The sequence below is a fragment of the Zychaea mexicana genome, assembly GCF_025766255.1.
Source record: "Zychaea mexicana strain RSA 1403 chromosome Unknown BDB00scaffold_123, whole genome shotgun sequence".
Taxonomy (NCBI): Eukaryota; Fungi; Mucoromycota; class Mucoromycetes; order Mucorales; family Lichtheimiaceae; genus Zychaea; species Zychaea mexicana.
This window is the reverse complement of record NW_026516786.1, coordinates 112,593-129,538: the sequence shown is the minus strand read 5'-3', so window position 1 is coordinate 129,538 and position 16,946 is coordinate 112,593. Positions and strand designations below refer to the sequence as shown.

The window sequence follows — 16,946 nt, the reverse complement described above, 5'->3', positions numbered from 1 at the left end:
AGAGCAAGCTTATGGCAAATTATGATACAAGGTCAATACGTTTCGTAAGATACGAATGCACTTGTATCAATTCCGGGCTGAAGACAAACAATTGCATTCAAGACAAACATCGAAACAACGATAGGCATTACCTATACAAGTGGACCAATTATGGAAAAGTGATTTTAACTGTAAGTACAAAACACATGATGATATGTTGCCATCAATTTCATCGGTAGCTAACGTCACAAAGTTCATGTTATGTTTTCAATATTTCAAACAACAGTAACGAAATCAAGATTCTCGAGTTTTGTAATCGCAAACAACTTATCCATACCTCTAATCAAAAATGACGTCCGTGATCCACAAGAAGAGATGACGAGATCATCATACAACGGATGTAGCTGATGAGTGATACAACAACAATACCGTTATACAAAAGCAAAAAATTACGAAGGATAACCATAAAGTACAACGAGCAACTGCAGCACAGCCTTGGCATTTATAGCAGAAACTTAGACTAGAAGCAAAAGAATAAGGGGCTATCATTACCACGGACGTAAACTTACTAACATTTGGTAGAATAAACATATCTTTCTTATCAGCTCAGAATAACACTTACTTTTGCTAGAGGAAATTGCTCAAGATAAGGGATTGTTGCATATAACCATTTTCGTAGAATATATCATTTATTTATACAGTAGTGAGATCTAATGTTATCATAATGAACCAGTTTGTAATTCCTTCCGGGTCTCGTTGACTTATTTTGTCTCTTTAGGTTTATTTGATAATACAGTGACTCAAAAAGCCAGGTAAGTGTTGCCTTTATCATACGTTGATCATCAATCTAACCTACAAACGCATTTTTAAGAATATGTACATATTCGGATACTCGCTTCAATAAGAGCAGCTGAATTATTAGCAGTGCATAATAGCATGCTACGATTGAGCTATGTACATATGATACTGCATGTACATGTCTTAAAAGATATGCGATGACGAATTGTATCAATTATGTTTTGCTCCTCTTGTTGCAGATCTGATTGATAATACTACTACATGTATATAGCAAGGTTTTAAACAATCGTGTCTACTGAATTCCTTGCATGTAGGTAGTTGCTGCTTGCTTGATTGAAAGTTACCCATCGTACGAAACCAAAAGCTTCTACAAAAGTGAGCAGAAGGCACGCACTGCATTTAATTCAAACAGTAGCGAAAACATTGTGTATTTGATTGACCGCAATTATCACGGTAATTGAACCAACCTTAGATTACCATCCATGGCAAAGAACGACAATAGGCACGACAACGAACCCGGAAAAACAGATTCAGAAGAGGCAAATAAAAACAGATAAGATAAGGACGAGCAAGTCAAAAAAGAAAGCATTGCTTTCTGTTAAAATGTGAAAGGCAACGTAAAACCTGCTGGCCAAGTTATAGAAAAAGACACCGCCGTCGACGATGGTATGGTGTACTTCATCTATAACCGCCAATGTTTCAATTTTGAGATTTCAAATGCCGCTTCTTTATTTGGTAATATTCAAATAATAGTAGGGAAATCGTCACGACGGTGTGAGCTGTAAGTTCGGGAAGTATACCTTTCCACAAGAGTGATAGCTTCGGGAGTTGGTAGTTCTTGGGAATAAGCGTCTATAAAACGCCACACCCTTCCATAAAATCGTCTAATTAGTGTAGGTACTTCGTCTGGGGGCGAAACAGTATCCAGGAACTTTGGTAAGTTTTCTTTCAAAGCTTTAAAACTGTAATCACAATTGATTCGTGCATGGTACTTTGCTTGGCCCCAATATCGTTCGATCCAATTGCACTCGCATTGGAATTTTGGATATAGCACAAAAATGTGACCCGCGTTCACCACAGCTTCACAAAGGGCTGTCTTTTGATCTCGAAAGTCGGGCTGAGCACCAAGAAAATGTCTAGCACAACACTTGCTATCGTCCGCTTCTTCTTTTTTGCAATCCATTCGCCAAACTTTTCCAGGTCTATACGGGTCTTCCTCAAACCAAAGTCCACGCTCATTCAAAATGATTTTTATCCCCTTGAAATGGCATACTTGCTGTTTGTCGGCCGTGACTATCGTGACACCTCGCTTGCGTTTCTTAATGTTTTCTTCGATGTTCATGTACATCCTTTGTGTTTTCTTTTCTTTGGTTGCTTCATCGATAAAGTAGCTGTCCCGATACACGTGCATGCTGCAGTCATGCTCTGCGTTATCCACTCCACACCGCTTTGGATCCTTGCACATAGTTCTCGCCAGTAATGCATCACTTGGGTAAGCGTTATGATTACTACTTTGATCGAATATAAATAATGCTTGACAACCAGGGTGCAAAAGGTCAAATAGTGGGATCGCATCTTCTTCTAACTGCTTAACCATGTCTTTGCTGGTCCAATACTGTTCTCGGTTAGCCCCTGCATAGAAGTATGTACGCGAGGTCCATATTCCAGATCGCATTGTGCCATGACACGCGCATTGGAACTCGGATATCATAATGGATTGTCCAGGGCTTTTGTTGCGTAGGATACTCTCGCCGTCTGCCAGCCATAGCTTTTGTTTACCGTCGTTTGCATAGAAGGTTGACTCATCATGGGTAACCATAACAATTTTCTTTTGATCAGGCGCTAAAGATGGCTCAATGATGATTTCTGCACGTTGTCCTTCGTACGAGTCCATCCGCTTCTTGTACTCCACCATTCGTTTAGCCCATTTTAATCGGTATGCTACCACGTCATCTCGTTCGTGCCCGTCGTAATATATATCCTTGCTGTTTTTGCGGTATCGATAACCCCACTCAGACATATATCGCCATAATGTCGTCTGTGATACTGAGCCTGGAACACCAAGTATCTCAGGGATGATACTTTCATTGATAACTTTAACAAAAGCAGGGAGGTTACGCAGTTCGAGTTTTTGACCGCCTATCAATAGACGGATTCGTTCTTCCACGGACTCGTCACTGAGGAGTGATTCTCTTTTTACATGCTTCCCTTGTTGATGTGTTGAGATGGACCCAGAATCACGGAATTCGCGCGCCCAGTAGCGGATGGCCTTTGCCCTGTACTCTTTTGATGGGGTGGTCCAGATATCGACAGCAGCTCTTTGAGAACTATCAATCCCTGTGACCGATAGTGATAGTACCGGTATACAGCTTGTGTTTTTGCCATTTGAAAAGCACCCATAGTATTGAGCGTGCTTCCTTTGTTCGCTACCGGCTTTATAAGTGCTTTTAAAGATGCCGCACACCAACTAACACCGGCTTCAACAAGGAAGTGACCCGAATACATAATATAACGTCCTCTACACGAGTTCTGATACATCCCAATCGATCCTCAAAGTACTTAGCTTATTCACAAACCGGATGAACAGGCATAACGTCTTAAATAGCTCCAAGATACTAGTATTCTCTGTTCCCCTGCATTTAAAAACTTTATCAAACCTGGTTAATACTGTAAACAATGCAAATTTTAATCCCATTCAAAAAAAAATAGGGGTAAAAACCGGAGCACATTATCGAACAATTGAATTTTGATCTAGTTGAGTGAGAGCAAATCAGCATGGATCGTTTAGCATACATTATAAATGTATATAACGAAATTATGGCAGATGGCTCTTATATGATATCTAATAGGGCCAGTGAGGGAGTAGCATTTGAGATATGAAGAGCTATGAGATGATAGAGAATAGACGGAACGACTCGTGACGTATGACCGTTATCACGCAAGAAGTGGATTGAAGACGTTCGCACACAGGCCACACGCAGGCTACACAACAGGCGAAAGTACTAGCCGGGTTTGGTTCCGGACGGATGTGTGCTTTGATAAACATGAGCAAGACAAACAACAATATTGACTTAAAGAAGCAACTTGTAAGGATTGAAGAGTATATGATGATGAAATAGTGATCGCTTGCGTGCTATTGTTGTCATCCATGTTGGTTTTGGATTCGGTTCTAGGATGATTCGTGCGGCGATCACTTTTATTTTGGTAGGCAGCGATTATTGTTGTATCTTGTACCTGGGGCTTGTGTACTCAGAAAAAATGAAAGCTATAATCATGTAGATGCGAGGCATACAAGTAAGTGCTTGTTTAATAACCCATTGTTTGCTTATTGCATAACTCTTTTCCCATGAAAGAGAAAATCACAAGCTGAGCGAGTGGCTTCGTTGTTAAAGTATAGCGACAGTCAAAAAATCTCTCATTTACTAACATTCACTGTTACAACCACACATATTTAACTGCTATTTTTAAAGGTTGACGCAGTGCCACCTCCTCGTGGTATAATAGTTTTTGGAAACATTATTGAAGTGGATGATACCAGCATTGCAATAAGATTCTACTACTGTTGGATCTTTCTCTACGTGATATATTCCCAAGAAAATTGACGTTGCTGTCTTCTTGATTGTATTAAGTATAGTTCTTAGCAACCGCCTCGGTACTTCGAGCAGCCATCGTATTGCTCTTATATATTAAAAGCCATTAGATCGATCCTAATAACGTCATTCCACTTTAGCTAGCGGTTGACATGCTCAGTGGAACGTATCTTTTACTTACAGGAGCTGGCATCTTATCAAAATAAGCGGCTACGCTCTCAGAGCATAGCATATACACAACTTGCATAGTAGAACATATGTTAGTGCAGGGTGACACGTCTCCTTGAGGACGACGGTGTCTCCCAACGTTCATCCGGTAAGAGCTCGGATATCCAGTTATGCTCATATAAACCTAGTGGGATACTGGGCCTATGTTCTGTTGCTGTTAATTCAAGATGGGTGATCACATAGGTCTCAAAATTTCGGATCTTGCCCTGACCACGATAACACACGGTGTTCATATGATACATTACTCCTCAATGTCTGGAGCGCTGAATCGACGGCCTTCGCAAAAAAAAAATCAGCATAATTTACCCTTGTCAACTTCTATTGACTAGACTTCGAATGGTCATGGCAAAATCATTTTCACGGACATCGCGTGGCTCTTCTGCTCCAAGATAAACGCGTGGTGTATTGACAAAGATTCCTGGTGGTTTTTGCAGCAAACGCGTTTCAGTGGCTACCATCTTCTTGGTAGATGGTTGTTGTGACGCTTGCTGTTTGAGTCCTCGATGTCGTTTCATTCTTCGTGTCGTTTGGCGAGGCTTAACCATGTACTTGGTGTCGTCAACGTCATTGTCATCGTCATTTTCACCGTCTTCATCAGTTGATATGTGTGGTCATCAGCACCATTCATAATATCGACGGTAGCAGCAGAAGGTTATTGCTCACACTTCCATGGTTTTCTTCCTTGTGTTCGTGAGCGGGGAGTTGCCGGCGAAGTTCGAAAATCCATTTTATTGGTGTATTTTACATAGCGGTCGTTTATGTTTTGACATCTACGATGTGCATGCAAGGCGTAAAAAAATGAACATTTCAAAAGACAGTGTAGTCTTGTCCAATATATCTATCTCATTGGGCGTATGTATTATATAGCATATATGCTGCAAGTAAACCTACTTGACAACTAAATGCATCTTGACATTCTACTTACTGTACATGTTCATGTAGAGCGCAAATAAAAGTTTTCTCCATGCATGAAAACGCAAGTAGGATATACGCGATGATAAATCCCTCGCTTTGCCACAAGCTTCTAGCTGTTGCATACTATAAAATTTTAAAGCAACTCAATTTGAGAGTATTCTGCAGAAACTATCAAAGAGAGATGAAAAACAACACTTCCCGTTACGAGTGTCAAGCATGCATAATCTTAGCCTTGCTTCTGAGCACATGTGCTCGTCTTGCGTGTTCTCTCGTGTTTCTATGTAAGTCCATTATTCACTGAAAGTTGTGCCAACGATGTTTCAGGTTAATTAAGGGGGGGTGGTAGGGGGCATTGCAAGCGAAACATACCACTGAACCGGTTCTCTCAGCTTAGAACAGCTTGCCTGGGCGCCGTTGCTGCCTGGTGTGCACACAGCACACCAGCTCTAAACTCAGCACACACATACACGCTCGCCGCCCCGCTCGCCGCGCTCGACCAAATTATTCAGAGAGAGTGTGTATGAGTGTGAGTACTGTGGTATATACGAGAGGTGTACTTGCTGTATTGTGTGTGAAAACTTTAAAGGCGTTTTTTGCTTCTTCTCCCTGTCAATACTATACCCTCTTCCAAACTGTAAGGCACGCGTGGTAGCTGTTACTCATCCAGAACCATTGAGGGGGGCTGGAAGAGAAACAACAACAAAAAAGAGGTCGCTTTTTATTTTTCATAATATTATTTTTATTTTCACTCTACACTCATATATATACCTAACCCCCCTTCCCTCTCTTTTTTTCTCTTTTTTATTTTCGCTCTCACCTTTTTTCTTGTCTTGTTTGAATCCGTGTACCCTGCAATTTAAAAAAAATAAATAAAGGGAAGCAAAAAACCACCAAACTTAATATATGCCATTGAAGACACGAGGTGGACGTAAAGGTACCGGCCGTCGTGGTCGACCCAAAAAGTATCCGCGTCCAGGTGAAGGAGAAACAGAACAGTTGCAGCAACCACTCCAACCGTTGCACGAAGACCATCGTCAATACCGTGAAAATCGACAAGAACACCAGCATCACCAACACCCTACACAAAAGCAGAGGCTACCTAGCTTATCGTTAAACACTAGCCATCACGACGCCAACGGACACACTGCTGTACGGCCAAGGGAAGAACGATCATATAAGGACTATTATCCCAACCTCAATCTAAAGGAACCCTTGCGAATTGTAAGAGTGTCAAAGTCAGATCGTCCCGCTACTCAAGATCTTACTGTTGACGCGAGAACCACCAACACCAGTAAAAACAACGATGACAATAACGTTGACAGCGATGCCAACGGCGGTAGCGGAAGTACGCCGTTGTCAACAGTAGCAAGTGTAGCAAAAGCTAACAAAGACGACAACGATCGAAATGATAATGGCAAAGAACGTCAGGTGCCTGAACTACCACCAGACGAAAGTTTAGAAGACTCTGGACTGTCTTCTATGAGTCTTAACGATTCGCCAAAAGGGGACGGTTCGACGACAACAGCAGCGGAACAAAAAGTCAACAAAGGAGAATATAAGAACGTCAATAGCAACAATAACGGCAGCAACCCGTCACCACTTGAGCCAGAAGACGAAAAAAACGATATCTCTGACGAGCCAGCAAATGACGAAAAAAGCATCACTAGTACGGATAGCGAATCCTCTGATGATAGTATGGTCACAGCAGACGAAGGGGAAGACATGGAACTGGACGAGAAGGCAAGCAACAAAAGTGGCAGCAATAGTGAAGAGGTGCTGTCATTATCAGCAACACCTGGAGAAAAGGACGAAGATGACGACGCCGACGATGGAGGACGACAGCGAAACGGAGACCCGTTGGTTGATCATCAAAAAGAAGGCGACTTGTATCAAGCATTATCCACTCGTCCACAGCAACAGCAACTACAGAAAGAACAACAGCCATTGGAAACCGTCAACGATATCAATATGGGTGTCAATTTGGATGCATTGCCCAAACCTTCGTTCCGTTTAGTCACGGAAGAACCTAAACAAGTTAGCATGAGTGATGATCGACAGAAGGAGAACGGTAAAGAGGTCACAGCAGCAAGTACTGCACTAACAACAGTGGAAGACGAAGGAGCAAGTAGCCAACAGCAACGATTTCAGCGTCCTGAGAATCATTATATTCGATATATTGGTATGAGAGCGCTCACACTTTTTTTTATCATGTGTGTCTGTTTATTAATTTAAAATTTCCTTTACTTGTATTCTAGAACCATCTGAAGCTGATTTAATGGATACGGTAGAATATGACATGGATGAGCATGGTAAGATTGTAGTTGGAATTTGATAATAAAGGGAAGGAGAAAGATAACGACAAAAAACGGAAAATGCGGTCAGAGGATTGTTATTAATCGATAATGTTAGACGATGCTTGGCTACAAATGCTAAATGAAGAGCGCCGCAAGGAGGATTTGGGAGAAGTCTCTGGCGATTTATTTGAAGCTGTCATGGATCAGCTTGAGAAGGAATGGTTTGATCTGGTAAGGTGTATAACGTGACACAGGATTTGGATTGGTTTTCATTAACATACCATGTGGGTGGTAGTAGCGGATGATTATTGACAAGCTTTAAAAAAAATATGTTTTATTTGCTGGACGACCTGCTAGATCAAAAACCTGCCAAAACAAGTAGCCGAGGAACCATCCCTTCCAGAAGATTCTGCATGCGCCATTTGTGATGATACAGAATGTGAAAATAGCAATGCTATTGTGTTTTGCGATGGTTGCAATTTGGCTGTTCATCAGGGTAAGTGGCATGATGCTATTTGAAGCTGAATCATGAGGGTGGACGCTCACACACACGTTCGATATTTACAGATTGCTACGGTATTCCATATATCCCTGAAGGCCAATGGCTTTGCCGTAAATGTCTTGTGTCTCCCGAGAATCCAGTTTCGTGCATATTTTGTCCGAACGAAGGGGGTGCCTTTAAGCAAACCAATACCAACAAATGGGGCCACTTGCTGTGTGCCATTTGGATTCCCGAAGTCGGTCTCAGCAATAGCGTGTACATGGAGCCCATTGACAATATCGAAAACATACCCAAGAGCCGGTGGAAACTGACGTGTTATATTTGCCGAAGACGACAAGGTGCATGTATTCAGTGCGACAGTAAGCACTGTTTTGTTGCATTCCATGTGACCTGTGCGCGATGGGCACGTCTTTGCATGCGCATGAAATCACACGGATCGCACTATGATGGTGTGGTGTTCAAGGCCTATTGTGACAAGCATACGCCGCGTGATTATACAGAGCAGGTCAATGTGGAACAAACGGTTGCAGCGGCACAGGCATTCTTTTCTAGCTCCCATCGACGCAGCAACAAGACAAGTAACAACAACAACAACAGCCATCGGATACCTCGACAACGTTATGTTGATGATGAAGTCATGATGAATGATAGCAATAACGTTGCGGCTATTGGCGACGGCGACAGTAACAACAACAATGACGATGAAGAGGATGGAGTGGATGGACAGGATGATGGGCGGAAGAAGAAAAAGAAGAAGCACAAGAAGAAAGGGCACATGGATAACGATAATTCGGCAGTAACACAGATGTTGCCCAGTTCCAAGGCGGCACGTGCACACCAGCATCATTATTCGGCTGGCGCACCAATCGCTCCAGAGTTTATCATTAGCAAGCTCGAGAATATGAGGTGTGTACGGCAGGCTACCAACTTACGTCGCAAACCACAGTTGATTGTCAGCATATGTCGATATTGGTCCCTCAAACGTGAGTCCAGACGAGGCGCACCATTGCTCAAGCGTTTGCACTTGGAGGTAAGAATGAGAAAATCGTGCCCGTGGCGACATAACTAATAGCTCTTTATCTTCAGCCTTGGACCGCATCGTCGTCGCAACACAAGCAGACTGAGGTAGAAAAGGCACACCGTGCAGCGGTAAGTTTTTTGAGCGAAAAAGAAAAAGTGCCGCTGACAAGTTAAGGAACATCATTGATGCAGACTCACACACTTGCACTGTTAGGCAATGATAAATTTGAGAGCCGATTTGGAACGCGTACGCATGTTATCGGAACAAGTGCAGAAGCGCGAAAAACAAAAGCTGGAACGGATACGGAAACAAAAGGCATATCTGGAAATGATACTTTTCCCAGTGGAGTATATCACCAAACCATTGGTTGATCAGCTTATAGAGTAAGTCGGCATTTTTGGACGAGGAGTGTGTTAATTATCGAATACGGCATATAGAAATCGAAAGAAAGGAGGTGACTGACAACATTTTCTTATAGTGCGGATAAGAAAGAGCTTTTCAGATTCCCCGTGACACCTGATGTTGCGCCCGACTACTCTGAAATCATCGATACTCCCATGTCCTTTGCTGAAATTCTCGAAAAGTTCTCAGCACACGAGTATACAAGCTTAGAACAAGTGGAGGTAACGTTAGCATCTAGTTTTAGCTGTACCTGTATAGAGGGCTAGTTGGATGGCTGACGTGAACTTTGTATCCCAATCTCCTTATATAGAGCGACATCATGTTGATTTGGAAGAACTGTAAAACATACAACAAGCCAGAGACACTCTATTACCGCACTGCAGAACGACTTGAAAAACTGTCGCTTGACCTTTTAGCACAAGCACGAAAAGATTACGAGGAACTGGAGATCAAGAAAGAGACGGGTATTTTGGCTATTGATATCCATCCCGAGATCTTTACATACAATACTGTCCACGTGCCATCTCCTGAAGAACTTGCAGCAGAACAAGAACGTTTGGAAGCAGAAGAAAGAGCAAAAGCTGAAGAAAGAAAGCGGCAACAGTTAGCTGCTGAAAAAGCTGAGGCGAAAAAACAGGCAGATGCAGAACGACGAAGAGCCAAGGCAGCTCAAGCTGAAGCAAAACGACAGAAACAATTGGAGTATGCAGCCAAACGTGGACGGTTGCGTGCTGAAGCAGCGGCAGCAAAGGCGGCGGCGGCAGCAGCTGCTGCTGCAGCAGCAGAAGAAGAAGAAAATGAAATGAAACAAGAAGGCGAAGATCAAGTTGTTGCGAATGGGACTCAAGGCGGAGACGACGACGACAGCAACCACAATGTGCCTGAAAACAAGAATAGCAGGGTCGCTACAAGATCATCCAAAGCAGCGGAAGCAGCAGCCAGTACCGCCACACAAGGAGAAGAAAGCAAAGGTAATACGAACGCGAGTAGCAACAGCAGCAGCAAGGTTCTACGTCGACGAACGCGGAGTATGGGATCAGACGGTTTGGTGGCTCCTACCGCCCAAGAACTTGAGAAGCGAACATCATCAGAAGCACGCAATTTACTATGGCACTCGGATCATGTTACAGAAGAAGACCACCCTCTCGTCAGACCTGACCGTAAGCGAAAGGCACCCCCTGGGTGGCTTTATGTGGAAGGAACAGACACGGGCAACAGTGGTAGCGATACCGATGGATTATCTCCAACACCCTCGCCACGCAAGAAGTCACGCTCTGAATCCCGTCAAACAAAACCAAAGCCAGAACCTATTACCGATGTTAAACCTGAAATGATTGTATGGGCTCGTGTTAAAGGTTTTCCGCCTCATCCTGCCAGGGTAAAAACTCCCTTTATGTATATCCTTCAAAGTGGGGGGATGGTGGAGGAGTATATCAAGTCTTTGTTAACCAAAATTACATTGATAGATTGTCGATCCGAATAAAGAGGATATCGGAAAGCATGTATTGACATCCAAACATGGTGAAGACGATGTACTCGTTGAATTCTACGAAGTGCCCGATCATCACAAATGGTAAGTTTTAGTAGGAAGAAGGAGACAAATCCAAGACCGACAGAGGCTAACTAGTAATCTTGGATGTTCAGGGGCTGGGTCAGTCGAACGGATATCTATGCTCTAGGCGATCCGAGCCATGATGCAGATATGTTGTTGGTAGCGCGTAAAAAGAAGAATGCACGCAGAATCAAGGAATCCAGGACCGGCTATGCATATGCTTGTGAAGTATTGGGACTGGATCCTGCACCCGCGTTGACTGATTCTTCTGGACTAAGAAAATAACAACACCCTATATTATACTGCTACTACTACTACTACTATAGTACAACCAAAACAAAGCATCCCCTCCATTTTACAATCCTAACTTCATACCCTATTGCTCTCGAAATCACACACATTTAAAGCCTTTTTTTTGTCAACACATTCTCTCTCCTTCTGCTGTATATATGACGAGCCTTTTATCTCTTTCTTTCCTTCACTGTGCTTTTTTCTATCTGCTATTTGCATTAAATTTAAAAAATAAATCCTTGCTTATTACTCTGTAATTTATGTATGATCTAAAAGAAACTGACTAAATCAGTCGTGTTATCATATGCGTTGCTATGTATAGTTATGATTCTAGTGGCTCTTTTGGTTACCAAGTACATACTATGATACATGCCACTCGTGCTGTCGTAACAACATGTAGACAACAACGAAGGTTTGGAAGCTGATGAGCAAGACATCAAGTCGCAAAAAAGGCTTATTTGCGAAACTGACGACATACTCTGTGTACTGTACAACCGTAGCACAGCTGTTAAGCCAGTGAAAAACCTGTTTATATAGAGGCTTCACAATTGCCGAGTTACGAGGGCGGCCATATGATGATTGTTCGAACTTGTTCCGTGAAACAAGACCAAAACAATCGAATATTGGAAGGATCATCTGTTGTGTACATATCGGATGTTGTTAATAACTCCTGTGATCTATTCGGACTCGTAGATTTGAAGACACATGTTGTTTCTCTATTCTGCATCGGTTGTATGTGTTCAATGAAATAGAGTAAAAGTAAGACGTCATGATGTATAAATTTCATTCCTTTGAATAAATCTGTAGACATGCCTTAGGACTTTATCGACGAGGTTGGCGATATTGCATTCATGTAACAGTTCGAACTTGGGTATACGAAACCCGTTTTTGGGCATTTTAAACCTCATTTTGGTAGTAACAAGAGAAAAAGCCGTCCGTTCTTTTCCTATCCGAATTTTAAAAGGAAAATGGTTGTTTGATCTGATGATTGATTGGATAGAGATCCTTCAACTGAAAAATGTGCATACGCACACTGATTGTTTGATTTTGGAGCAGCAGAAAGCAGTACGTATTATGTCGAAAACACCCTGTGTCTGATGTATATATTGTGTGTATTACAGAAAATGTGCTGGTAGTCATTCTTTTATTTTCTGTATGGGCGATACTACACTGTCATACGAACCGAGGAGCTTTGTATGAAATTTTATACAGTACTGTAGCTTTCTTTTGCTGTGATACAAATCGAGAAATATACCCACACACATATTAGTTTACATGAAAGTAAGGAGTCGGTGTAGGTGGTCTAATGACAACAACCATGCAGGACGGATGGGATTAGAAGCAGGGTATAGTTCGTAGACTTGGAAACTGGAAAGTTACCATGGAAATGTCAATATACTATGGGAACAGACCCGTCAGCTCGTAGCGTCCGTATGTATACTGTATAATCTCTCTTAGGTCCCAAGCAGTGACGCAATTGACTTACGCTACAATGTTCTGTGAGTTGATGTAACAACGCATGCTGTAGTCCAAATAGCCATCCGCCGTCTTGTTTGTTGTTGGTCACCATCGTGGTGCTCGGATAATCCTTTACAGTACAGGGGCCACAAACAACACAAAATGTACGCATGAGGATAAGGTCACTCGACTTTACTGTTTTCATCATAAGTATCGCACTACGGCGCTAGCACAAATAAAGAATATGTGTTTTACAATAAGAAAAATGAGTTTTATTTCTTTTCTCCAAATGGAGTAAATAAAATAGTTTCTCGCTTATTTTTTATATATAAGAAAGATAACTCGAAAAGGACTAGTACAGAAAAATGAAAAAAAATTATGTACATCTGACTCTAGGATGTAAGAAAACAGAAAAGCGAGAGAGAGAGAGAGAGAGGTAGGTAAGCAGAGTTTTGTAAGCCGAAGGAAAAATACATTATAATGAAAGAAAAGAAGGAGGAAAAAAAGTAAATATAGAATTTTGATAGTGGTTATATCCTCTTTAATGCTGAGGGACATTTCCGCTCAATACTTGAGCTGCTTGATTGGTCTAATGATGGAGAGATGCGATAAAGCGTGTGAGTCATAGGCTTTGCACTATGTGTATCATCCAGATTGCCTTTCTTTTATTTACCTGAACAGAAGAGAAGCGGCGCATTTCATTGGGATCCATGGACAGCTTCTTGTCAAGGCCGAGCAAGCGACGGCCAAAGTTTCTTGGGCGTTCCAATGCACGCAACGAGCGAGTGCGGTTAGCATAGTAACGTGCCGACGCCGATCCAGAAACAACAGACGAGCGACGCGATGTGGCGCCACCAGGACCTCCAGGCAAGGAAGCAACGTTCTTGGGTCGCCACAGACGCTGCATGCCAAACTTGAGCAAGTCCAATGGAGGGAACCACACAAAATTCCAGACCCATGCAATGCCAGCCCACGTCCAGCCACAGCCCTCTATGTAAGTGAATGGCCAGTCGGCATAGACGGCAATGCAGGTAGCAACGACCTGGGCCACCACAAAGGCAGACAAGAGCAACGTCGAAGGCCGTTCCATGAAGAAGAAGCCATGGGAACGCGTGACAAAAATCAAGCCCTGGGAAATGGAGGCCACTTGCAGGTAGATGACGGAATGCAGCTTCCAGTCATTGACGTCGGTGATAGGGTCCACACCAAACTTGTCCTGGAAAAAAGTGGTCTTGATGCAAACCGCGTAAAAGACAATGGTCGAAGCAGCCAAGTACAAGCCATAGACGATGGCATACGAAAAGATCTCCTTGAGGTTCCAACTATCTGGGAACGGCGACGGTCGTACACGGTCCTTGGATATCGTCATGATGGTGCCGTCGTTGATCACCGCAATAATAAGAACAAGGAAGGGCGGGAAATCAAACTGGAAGGCAAAGCACATGATGGCAAAGCCTACGACAACACGAATGGTGACAGAGCAGGTGTAGATCGAGTAGTTGCGCATACGCTGAAAGATACGACGCGAATGGATGAAGGCTTCGATAATGACGGACAAACCAGGCTCAGTCAGGACAATATCTGCTGCAGAGCGGGCAGCATCGGACGCATCAGCAACGGCCACACCCACATTAGCTTTGGAAAGGGCCGGGGCATCATTGACACCATCGCCCGTCATAGCCGTCATGTGACCCATGGCTTGCAGACGCTCGACAATCTCGTACTTGTGTTCGGGATACACACCAGCGAAACCATCCGATTGCAATACCATTTCGTCGACGTGCGAGTAGCCTGAGCCTGCAGGAGGGCCTTCCTTCAATGCTTTGGACAAGTACATGTTGTCACCCATGCCGAGACGGCGGCCAGTTTCCTTGGCAATGGCCAGCTGGTCACCCGTGATCATCTTGACCTGGACACCCAGGGCAATGGCGCGGTCAATCGTTTCCTTTGTATCAGAACGTGGAGGATCGTAAATGGGGAGCAAACCAATCAAGCGGAATCCTAGGCCTTCACCTTCAGCATCGCCACTGGGGACTTCGTCGACGGCCACGGCGAGCGAACGCAGACCACGGCGAGCAAACTCATCGACATCTTCATCAAGCTGTTTGATCTGCTCGTCGGTCTTGTCGCGCGTGCATAGATCCATGATGAAGGCAGACATACCCTTGGTTGCACGGAACACCTTACCATCCGACTTGCGCTTGTAGGTGATCTCGGTACGCTTGATAACAGGGTTGAACGGCTTAAAGTCGAGCTCCTCAATGCCGTCGCGGGCCATCTTGACATCGGGCAACGAGTTGACAATGCAAAAGTCGATGGCATCTTGGTTTTCTGTGCGTGAGGCATAGGATGATATAAGCATGATATCGTCGCTGTCCTGCTCAGCATAGGTTTTGACGGTTGGCTTGTCGACAATCAGCTTGTTCAAGGTCAAGGTACCGGTCTTGTCCGAGCAAAGGATGGTGACGGCAGCCATTTCCTCAATAGCAGTAATACGGGTGACGATAGCCTTGTGTTCAGCCAACTGCTTAGCACCAATAGCCAAGGTGACGGACAGAACGGTAGGCATAGCAATGGGGATACCACCAATGAGCAAGACCAGGATGTTATCGATACCACGTCGATATGAATAACGGAAGGCAGCATACTGGACAAGGATTTCCAGCACCAAGAAGATGCCGATGCTGCATAGGCAAAAGTTACCAATGTGAGCCAATATGACTTGCAAGTGGCCCATGTCGTCGCCAGCTTCGCCAACCAACTTGGCAGCACGACCAAAGAATGTGTTCAAACCAGTGCCAATGACTATGGCCTCGGCTTCACCTTGCTTGACGGTGGAGCCGGAAAAGACTTCGTCGCCAGTCTCTTTGCCGACAGGCAACGATTCACCAGTGAGGGCAGCTTGATCAATCGAGACGGCACCGTGGGCAGTAATTAAACGACCATCTGCAGGTACGACATCACCAAGCTTGATACTGATCACATCGCCTGGCACCAAAGCGGCAGCTTCCATCGTCTTCCATTCGCCATCACGCTTGACTTTGCACTCGGGAGCAAGGGCATCCATCAGGGCCTTGACGGCGTTGCCGGCTTGTCGTTCTTCCCAGAAACCAATCAACGAGTTGGCCAAGAGCAAGAGCATGATACCGACGAAATCAGGCCAATCTGGTGGACGACCTTCGCCGTTCGACAGGGCGATAGCTACAATAGCAGCCATTTCCATGACCCATGACAACGGGTTCCACATGAAGCCAAGGAACTGCAAGAAGGGGTTCTGCTCCTTGGACTCAATCTTGTTGTAGCCAAATTTCTCGACACGCGCGGCAGCTTCTTCGGAAGTCAAGCCACCTGCACTCGTTCTGTCATTGGTAATATGATAGATTCAGTATTACAGCAGGAGATTGGTTGATTACAAACAGTAGTTGATTAATTTAAAATGAGCCGCACTTACTGGAGGAGTGTAAAGACGTCGCCAGGTTCCATGGTGGACATGTCGTACTTTTCCTTGTCATAGAGCTCTTCGACGGTCAAGGACTTCATGTCCGGAATGGGCTGCTTGGACTGCTGCTCATGCTTCTCCTGCTGCTGCTGCTCCTTGAACTCCTTGACCTCGACGACTTCAGTGACCACTCTCTTCTCGTCCGCTTTCGGATCGCCGGATGCCATTGTTCAACAAGCGGGGTGAGACGGTCTTTGTTTATTTGCTAGGTGCTAGTAACTGGGATCAAGAATAAGAAAACGAGACTTGGCTTTCGTTTTGAGAGAGGAAAAGAAGGAGAAAAGGTTAGAGAAATGGAATCCACGTAACAGAAACGCAAAGGAAGTGCCTCTTATATATGCGTTTAGTACGAGAGCTTAGATGGGAAAACCCATACCGATCACACAAAATTAAAAACTTTTCCCGTTCATTTGAATA

At 43.9% G+C, this 16,946-nt stretch overlaps 3 protein-coding genes across 3 annotated transcripts; 1 reads left to right on the top strand and 2 right to left on the bottom strand.

The window, feature by feature from the left end:
* Nucleotides 1–304: 304 nt before the first annotated feature.
* Nucleotides 305–608, bottom strand: BDB00DRAFT_851372 (uncharacterized protein). Its single transcript, XM_053125499.1, has one exon. The coding sequence runs from the start codon at nt 568–570 to the stop codon at nt 367–369; it is 204 nt and encodes a 67-aa protein (XP_052974170.1). The 5' UTR covers nt 571–608; the 3' UTR covers nt 305–366.
* A 4,019-nt stretch (nt 609–4,627) lies between these two features.
* On the bottom strand, nt 4,628–5,322 carry BDB00DRAFT_933163 (uncharacterized protein; the record flags this gene model as incomplete). Its single annotated transcript, XM_053129110.1, has 3 exons — nt 4,628–4,801; nt 4,922–5,184; nt 5,259–5,322. The coding sequence occupies 3 exons, from the start codon at nt 5,320–5,322 to the stop codon at nt 4,628–4,630; spliced, it is 501 nt and encodes a 166-aa protein (XP_052974169.1).
* Nucleotides 5,323–6,229: 907 nt separating this feature from the next.
* Nucleotides 6,230–11,608, top strand: BDB00DRAFT_87978 (uncharacterized protein). Its single transcript, XM_053127917.1, has 10 exons — nt 6,230–7,689; nt 7,766–7,819; nt 7,950–8,035; nt 8,162–8,300; nt 8,372–9,336; nt 9,393–9,431; nt 9,541–9,710; nt 9,806–9,950; nt 10,040–11,302; nt 11,374–11,608. The coding sequence occupies exons 1-9, from the start codon at nt 6,414–6,416 to the stop codon at nt 11,210–11,212; spliced, it is 4,047 nt and encodes a 1,348-aa protein (XP_052974168.1). The 5' UTR covers nt 6,230–6,413; the 3' UTR covers nt 11,213–11,302; nt 11,374–11,608.
* The last annotated feature ends 5,338 nt before the right edge of the window (nt 11,609–16,946 follow it).